The sequence below is a fragment of the Primulina tabacum genome, chromosome 10 (assembly GCF_025594145.1).
Source record: "Primulina tabacum isolate GXHZ01 chromosome 10, ASM2559414v2, whole genome shotgun sequence".
Classification (NCBI taxonomy): Eukaryota; Viridiplantae; Streptophyta; class Magnoliopsida; order Lamiales; family Gesneriaceae; genus Primulina; species Primulina tabacum.
In genome coordinates this window covers 6,956,849-6,966,773 of record NC_134559.1, presented here as the reverse complement: position 1 = coordinate 6,966,773, position 9,925 = coordinate 6,956,849, and the positions used below count along the sequence as shown (strand labels likewise).

At 27.1% G+C, this 9,925-nt stretch overlaps 1 protein-coding gene across 1 annotated transcript; it reads right to left on the bottom strand.

The window, feature by feature from the left end:
• Nucleotides 1–197: 197 nt before the first annotated feature.
• Nucleotides 198–1,939, bottom strand: LOC142505626 (uncharacterized). The gene is made up of 3 exons (XM_075618691.1): nucleotides 1,393–1,939; nucleotides 718–799; nucleotides 198–415 (listed from the first exon to the last, which is right to left on the bottom strand). Exons 1-2 carry the CDS (start codon nucleotides 1,837–1,839, stop codon nucleotides 794–796), a joined length of 453 nt encoding a protein of 150 aa, XP_075474806.1. The 5' UTR covers nucleotides 1,840–1,939; the 3' UTR covers nucleotides 198–415; nucleotides 718–793.
• Between the last annotated feature and the right edge of the window lie 7,986 nt (nucleotides 1,940–9,925).

Genomic DNA, 9,925 nt, shown 5'->3' with positions numbered 1-9,925 from the left:
ATATTTTTGGCATAAAATATAATATTTTTTCATTGATGACCCAAATAAAATATATGTCTCACAAAATTACTCCAGAAACCGATTCACATAAATTTTTGTGATTAATACTCTATTAGTCTCCATTCAACTATATTTTAATTCGCACAACACCAACTTCACGGGGACTTTGTGTGATTGAAGACCTCGAGATGATTACATATTTTCGTAAAATCGAATATTTTTTATATATTTTATTAAAAGTTATAGTTGATAATTACATTACTTATTATTCTTCATAGTTTACAGAAAGTCTTGTATAATAAATAAAATTATTGGTTCTAAGCAAGTGGAGCACTATAACAAGACACTTTGTTCTTGTCCTTGGCATTCATCCTCAGCCTCCCAAAGAAATCGGGCATACGAACCCAGAACATCACTGCACACAAGAAACACACAATACAATCAACTCATAAAACTTGAATATTAAAATTGTTTTGTTTTTCCGTTCTCTATATTACAACTTTGTTTCGCCGCGGACTTTGTAATTTTACGTTTTTTTTTCTTGATACTGAGAACGTCAGTGTCATGACAGTACTATATCATCACCATGTAGATAAACAACTAAAATAGTTTTAAAAAATAGAAATATAGAATACTAAAACTAAAATTTGACATCATACGAAACCAAAATATGGATATTCATGTCGCTAATTAGTAGTGAATTATGTATATTTTTACCTGTCATTTGGGGCCGCTTTGACTGCTCGATCAAGGTAAAACTGAGCACGTGTTGAATCCTCGTACGTTTGCCATATTAAATCTGCATATAGTGACAAAACATTTCCGTAGCTGGGATTTGACAGAATTGCTCTTCCACAAAACTCTTCTGCCTTTTTAACATCAACTCTAAACCGCATTTTTTTTCTCAAATTAATTAAGCCCTATGTTTATTAGTAACACGGGTAAATTTTGCTTATATTTACAATAAAAAATAATAATTTTGACAAGTGACTCAAATTAAATATTCATATGTCTCACAAAATTGACCAGTGTTTAAAAATTAATGAAACTTATCACTCAAGTTTAAAAAATTTATACAATCTTTAATTTTTTTTAGAATAAAATTTGCATATATAACAACAAATAAAAGATTTTAGAATTCTATTAAATTAATCAAATAATAGATTTTATAAAATCCTTTGGATTTACACAAATCCAAAGGGGTTTTTGTGAATAATGCTATAAAAACAGTTGCTGATGTTAATTATGAGAATTAAAATCGAAAATAATTATTTTATAATTAACAAACATGTAATAAGATTTGAAATATATGTATTATGCAATCAAATTCTTTTTTTACAAAAAAAAAAAAAAAAAAAAAAAAACCAATATATTTTCTAATGAATTACTAACCTCTTTCAGAAATCTTGCGTAGTTGCTTAAGATCATGGAGTTGCCAGGGTCAGCCGCAATGATCTCCTGATAATAAATCTCCATACTTTCACTCCCACCATTTGAATCCCGGAATCCAGAACCACCGCTCCCGCCGCCACACAACCGCCGTCCCCCTCCTCCGCCGACATAGTCTTCTTCTTCATCATCAGTAATTGAGAGAAACCCATGAAGGTTAGAGTAACTATCAGAGTTTATTGGTCTTGAACTTTCGATCTCTTTCAGATCTGTTTCCGAAGCGATTCCCGCCATCTTCTTGCTTCGATCATCAAATGAAACTGATGACATCTTAATGGAATGCAAGGATCTTGACTTGGGAATGACTCTCACGCTGAATTCTGGTTCGGACTTCAACTTCTGAGGAAGCCATGAGTTCAGAACCGTCGACGAATAACTTCTAAGAAGCATTTTCTTGAAACGATTATATTTTTTTCGTCTTCGAGAAAATTCCAATAGTTTCAATCGCCTTTTAAAAAAAATAAAATTTTCTCTCTAACTACTCCCTCAGCCTTATGTTTCATCTTCTTCGCATATCACGATTTTTATATATTACAAAAACTTATGAAAGACAGTACAATCGACAAGATTTGTGACCGAAATATTTTATAAAAAAATTATTATTTTTTATATCAAAATTATTATTTTTAATTGTAAATATAAGTACGATTAACTCGTCTCATGAATAAAGATACATGATACCGTCTCATGAATAAAGATACATGATACCGTCTCACAAGATAGCCACTATATATAAATATTCTAAAAATTTTGAAACACTATTTTGATCAATGACGAAAGTTTGAATAAAAAAATGCTAATTCTTTAGAAAATTACAAATTGATACTATAAAATATTTTGAAAAAGAGAATAAAAATAAGATAAATAAAAAGAGTAGGTATCTTGTGAGACAGTCTCATGGATATTTATTCTTGAGATGTGTCAAGTCTGCTCACATTTATAGTAAGAAGTAATACTTTAGCTTAAAAATTAATATTTTTTTTATGGATAACACAATCACAAAATTGATATGTTAGATCGTCTCACGTGAGTTTTTGTGAAATAAAAATATCTGATCATGTTTTTGTAAGCGGATATGAGTATGGTTAACCCGTCTCATGAATAAAGATACGTGATCTTGTCTCACAAGATACCTACTATATATAAAAATTTTGAAATACTATTTTGATAAATGATGAAAGTTTGAATAAAAAAATGTTAATTCTTTAGAAAATTCCAAATTGATGCTATAAAATATTCTGAACAAGGGAATAAAAATAAGATAAATAAAAAGAGTAGGTGTGTTATGAGACACTCTCTCATGGATATTTGTAATATTTATAATAAGAAGTAACACTCTAGTATAAAAAGTAATATTTTTTTATGGATGATCAATCACAAGATTGTTTTGTTAGATCGTCTCACGTGAGTTTTTTTGAAACAAAAATATCTCTTTGTGTTTTAGTAAACGGAGATTGTTTCCATAGAATATAAAATATAAACTATATCAGTAATTATTTGTAGCGACCATCTACGTAAATCGTCGTGTTATCAAAGTAGCAGGCCAGATATGGAGGAAGCAGCGATGGATCACGTGATGTAGGATCCAGCAAGCCCGTGTTCCTTTGTGCTCTGGACGTCTATGACTCACTCTGTCACGTGACCGTCTGCCTACCAGTGAATGGGTGATCTTTTGGGCAAACAGAAGAGTTTACCAGAAAGAACATGAAGAAATGCAGATATTTAATAATAATCCCTATTTTGTTACCGACTGCATTTGTTTCGTCTCTTTGCATTCTCCAATTAGCATTCAGAAAATCCCAATTCGGAGGACATGTTCGGCTGATGGAATCTTATCATGTACAATATATTACATCTCATGATTATGTGATACGTCTGTTATATTATTTATATACATTACTTAGACAAGTGGATGGCAAATTTCAATTTTTACCTAAATTATAAGTTAGTGTATGCTACACGGGAAGTGTTTCTTCCTTATTTTAATATCATTAAATCATGTGAGTCTGTCACATGTTTATGAGCGTTGACATATATATTGATGATCAAATGACTAACATTTGACTATATCATAGAGATATGTTTACTTAAGATGTAGCATAGAATAAATAGTAAATTATCTATCATGGTTCATTTTCGGTCAATTTTAACATATATAGCATAAAATTATAATTTTCGAAAACAATTAAAAAATTCAAGTAATGTTATAGAAAACAATTAAATATGTATTTATTGTGATAATAAAACAATAATACAATTTTGAATATTAAATAAAGATTAGTAACAATTATAATATTACAATTAAAAGTAATATAATAATTAATTATAATATCAGTCAAATTATAAAATATATTTAAATATTACTAAATTTTTTGAATTTGTAATTATTTAAAACTTTAAGATATTAAAAAAATTAAATTAATCAATCATCATTCATTCTTTTTAAAAAATTATATAACCACACATTTCAAATCAAACACAGTACCAAATATGAATATTCTAAAAAAAAATCCAAAGATGGATAATGGTTACAAAAATGAGGACTTGTAACTTTTTTTATTGAAATTTGTGTAGCACTTGCATTGCTATTAAAATTCAAATCAAATTAAAGTATGCTGGCTAGTCAATTCTCGGATGACCTAATTTTATCAACAATTTCAGTCACATGTAGTAAGAAAAATATCGAATGATGCGGTTGGTTGGGTTGATCTTTTAAGTCAACTTCCTTCAAAGATTTGGCAAATTCTTACAGATGCCAGCCAAGTTTTTGATGAAATCCATGCCTAAAGGTTGTCCCAAGTCAACCAAAATAATAATAATAATAATAATAATAATAACTTTATTTTGTAAAGGTGTTTAGATAATAAAAAAATTAAAATATTTGCACATTGAAAATTTACAATATTAATCATGTATATTTATGTCAGATTTTGTTCATATCTATATATTGTCATATTTTGGTCTTGGATTCGCTACATTTATTATTTTTTCAATTTGAGTTATTGTTTTGATATGACTCTGGTATGGGTGTGGGTGTGGCACCTATTTGGATCCAACTTATTGTTGATGTGTGCAATTTGAGATCATAGCTTCTAATGTAAACAGACTAAAATTACAAAAAATTGAAAAATACACGATTATAACTGAAATTGGATTATACATATGATCAAAATCGCAAATAATGACAAAAACTTGTGTGAGACGGTCTCACAGATCGTATTTTGTGAGACAAATCTTTTATTTGAGTCTTTCATGAAAAAATATTACTTTTTATGCTAAAAATATTACTTTTTATTCTGAATATTGATATGATTGACCCGTCTCACAAATAAAGATTCGTGATACCGTTTCACAAGAAACATACTCATAAAAAATATATATATGACACAAAAGGCAATTGTCCCTTTTTTTTATCCTATCTATTCTCATTATCAGTGTTGCTAAGATCATTTAAATTAGCATGTAAAAAAATCACAATAATTTCATTAAATATATTAGAATAATAAGATATATATGTGTGTGTTCAGAGTTATCTACTAAATTTAGTAAAATCGCATCAAAATACATTTGCTAAAAAAAACTATATCATGTAGTTAAGTATTTAATTGTAATGTATTAAATATTAACAAATAAATACATAATTAAATGTGAAGTGCTTTCGGTTTCTTTTTAAAATTAAAATTTGAATAGAGATTTCCTTTTAAAATGCAAACTTCATTTAAATATTTGCATTGGTAATATTATTTTATTTAATTTCGGTTATACTTTTGGATTTTTTGTTCTCTTAATTTTATATATTTAATTTTTCAAACGCTCTAAAATATTAAATAAAATATAAAAAAATTACATATTTCAATGAAGATTGTCATCGTGAATTTTTGTATCTTGACTGATTGTAAATCGATATTATTATTATATATCTTAATTGGAATTTTAGTATAAATAATTTTCATGTTCTAAAAAATAATTCAAATTGTTAATCAAAGTTAATTCATATAATAAATGACGAGATTTTGATTTTTGAAAATTATTTATTTTTAATTTTTATAGACAAAATAATATATGATTTTTAAATATATTTTTTGTTATTTTTTGTTCTCCTCAATGTTAAGATATTGAATACAGTAATAAATAAATTAATTTGCCTGCATAATATTGTTATCCTCATTTGATTATTATCTCAAATGATATAAATTCTTTTGGTATAAAGATAAATAATTATTCAAAGACGCATACATATTAATTTAGTCATTAGTTACATAAAACAATAATCTTGTGCATCACATGAGTAAGATACTAGTATATATAAAAACATAGTTATATGCTAAATTTAGTAAAATGCATTTGCAAAAAAATTTAAATAATTATATCATATCATGTAAGTATACGCATGATTTATTAAATATTAGCAAATAAATATGTAATTATATATGAATTCTTCTCGATTTACTTTTTAAAATTCAAATTTGAATCCGATTTTCAGTGAAAATATAAAATATATTTAAATGTATGCATCGATTATATTATTACATCTAATCTCAATTATGATTTTGAATTTTATGTTACTTTTATATATTTAATTATGTATATTCTCTAAAATATTGAATAAAACATATTTTTTTTGAATGAAATATAATTTGTTTTATATATTATTTTGTTTTCCAACTTTTAGTAAAGAGGTTTATAGTGAATTTTGATATATTGAATGCATGTAAATTGAGATTATTATTATGTATTGTTGATTACAATAATTGTTCCTGATTAGTAGAAGCGAACGAACCATGGTGCTGGAGCAACTGTGCGGTTTAAAAGATTTGAGTTGCACAATTACCATCAGCTATAGCTTTTGCTAAAGCGGCAAGCACTCGATTCTACAATTGGTATCAAAGTCAATGTCATGGGTTCGATTCCATCGATTGCAAAGAGTGCAATTATTAGGAGAGAGATTGTTAGGTGCAATAATTGTAGAGCGATCGAACCGTGATGCTTGAGCTGCTATGCGATTTAAAAGATTTGAGTTGCACCATTACCACCAGCTATATCTTTTGGTAAAGCGGCAAGGCTTGGTTCTACACTATGTATCTTAACCAAAATTTTGGTATAAATTTTTTGTAACATTTTCTAAAAAATAACTATCAATTTATTTTAAAAAATTTCGATAGATAAAATAATATATGATTTTTATATCATGTTATGTTTATTAGTAATAGTTCTCATCAACCAAGATATCGTATGAAACGATAAAGAAATCAATTTGACTGCCGAATGATATACATTTTTTATATAATAAAAAATAATTATTCATACACTCATACTGACTAATTTAAGTATTAATTATATAAAACAACATCTCATACATCGTCCGGGTAAGATACTATTATGTGCATTCTCACAATCACAAGAAATAGGAAAACAAGTTGAGAAATTTAAAATAGTTGATGCTTTTGAAGGTAATAATTTCTATTTTAAAAAATAAATGAAAATTTTTGTAAACTTTACAGATTAATAATATTTATCATCTCTATTGTTTGGGGTTTAACTCGTTAGGTTAATCCCCTTATTTGCGATATGTCGAAGTGGTCCCTCCCCGTATGAATTTTAAGACGTACGGTTTTGATCCCAAATGATAAAGGACCAAAAATGGAGTTGGATAAAAATAAGAGGACCAAAAAGATATAATTATTATGCTTAGAAATACCGAAATATAGCACGTTGAATTCATTTGCTCTCTTGCCATAATAATTTGATGCCCAACCAACGGCTGAAACAAAAAAAAGCATCCAAATCTGTATGTTTAGGAAATTTTTCTGGTAAATCACTGATATAAGGAAATAAAATGATATACGCCCCCAAACAAACAAAAAATATGTTATCCTAAGACAGTAAAACATTATCCGCTTGAGTTTCTTTGTATTTTTTTTACGTGTGTGGTTTGCAATCTATTGCATGTATCCGAAAATTTACTCGATGAAATCCAAATAGTATAGGCAGGGCCGGCTCCAATGAGAGGCAGCTTAGACGGCTTCCTAGGGTTTCCCCTTGGTGGGTCTCAAAATTATTTTTATATATTTTTTAATTATTTTGTTTTTTTGTTTTTTTTTTTAAATTTAAAACTCTAACGGGCTTCTAAATTTTGAGTAGGTCTCTTGTGAGACGGTCTCACGAATCTTTATCTGTGAAACGGGTCAATCATACCGATATTCAGTATAAAAAGTAATACTCTTAGCATAAAAATTAATACTCTTAGCATAAAAAGTATCATGGATGACCCAAATAAGATATATGTCTCATAAAATATGATTCGTGAGACCGTCTCACACAAGTTTTTGTTCTCAATTTTTTGGTGAAAATTTAAATGATTGTCAACTTTTTGTATTTTTTATCATCCTTTCTTTGCGTGGAAAAAAACTCTCTTTGTTCTTAAAAAAAAACTCTCTCCCTTTGTTAAATTTCTCTACTCGAGTGAGTTGAGTTTCTCAAATTAGTTCAATTATATATCGTTCTTTTTTCATTAAATGTGATTTTCTTGTCTATTTGTGTGTTGCGGTTTGTGTTTTATTTTTAATTGGTTTGATTTTTGGTCTCCAGGATTCTATGATATCGCAATTTGCTTATTTGATTTTTGGACTAATTTTTTACTCAATTCGATCATGATTATTCTGTACATGTATTAGTTTAATTTATAATTTATATTTCTTTTTGTTAGATTTGTTTTTTGACAAAATTCATTTATTTATGCTCCCTTATTTTGATGATTTTTATTTTGTTGTATTATACATAGATTCATATATGACTCGAGAGATTTAGGCATGAGAAGTTAATTCATTGAGTTATTTTTTTAGTTTATATATGACTTTTTTTATAATTTAATAAATTTAAGTAGCATATTGGATATTGACGATAATTATGTGCATTTAATTATCGACTCATACGTAATAATTATTTATTTAATATAAAAATTATATAGAATTTTCCCTAAAAAATTATATATATATATTCCTTTCAAAAACGGCATTTTTATACCTGGCTTTGTCGTCGTCCCGTGTCTCATTGGAGGGGTTAGATGATGTGGACATTTTGACGCGACCCATAATCTGTACTCAAGGAATGGCCAAACTGATGCCTTGAATATTTAATCAGTAGTTTGGTACACATGATAGGATAAACATGTGATATATAATATAAAGATAAGTAAATGATAAATAAGATGTAAGATATTATATTTAATGTTTGGTATGATTTTAATAAAAGTGATTAAATTTATATATTAGATTGTAATGACAAAATTAACCTTATCATAATAAATTTTATAATTTCAAAGTTGTTGTTTAAGTTTATATTTCTTATCTGTTCATGTGCCGACAGTGCTTGCATTATTTAATTTTTTTACCTAATTTTATATATTATATAATATGATAATTGAGTCCTTAATTTTGTGAGTCAAGTCAAATATACATTTTTAAGGTTAATCGAGTAATACTAATAATTTTATTGAGATTTATATAAATCATTTATATAATTATCTCGAGTTCATTTATATAATTATCATATTATATAATATATAAAAATAAATTAAAATATTTATTTGATTTTAATTTCTACCTACTATTAAATGAGAGAACAATATGGTTTATGATTTTTATATATTGAGGGTAATTAAGTCATTTTTGATGTTTTTATCATTAGATTAAAATTATCACATCTCATAAAAGGGATATTTTATCCATACATAAAATTATTTATCACGGGCCCATGATATCATCATGGACTTTATAAAAAGTTATCAAACGTGGGATAAGGAGGATTATTTATCAATCCATCTCTTATCCCATGTACCAAACTATACCTTAGTAATTTTCTTATACGACAATTTACTGCAGAGCCATTATAAGTTATTATTATTATTATTATTTTTTCTGCAGAATATACAAAAAATAATAATTTTAAATTGATTATGTACATTCATAATTCAACAAGTTAAACTAGGATTTAGAATCATGTGCGACTTCGATTATATCTATTTTATCATTAACTTTTTCATTATTGATACTGTAGCTTTTCCTTCAATTTTCAATTTTGAAGTAATAGGTTGAGTGTTACATCTCGGGACTGGAGTAGCATTTCCCTTTTGTTTAATAAATCATGTTCGATTGGTTGTGATCTGGTGGATCTCCACAATTTTTTTATGCTTATGGAACCCGTGACACCTTCGATATGAATCGTGTAAATCTTGTAAGACAAGCTCGTTCGAGATAGTTTTGACAGAGAGAACCATGTCCATTAGTCAAATGTTTACCTACTCTGCCAACTCAAACATCTTCGTAGAAGCAAGATTCACATGCTTTTATTTTGAACTTATATGATTAATTGAATATGTTGTATTAAAACATACATAAGAGAAGTGTTATTTCAAATATAGCATAAACTAACATCATATATACATGATAGATAATTGGTGGACACGATAAGTCACGCA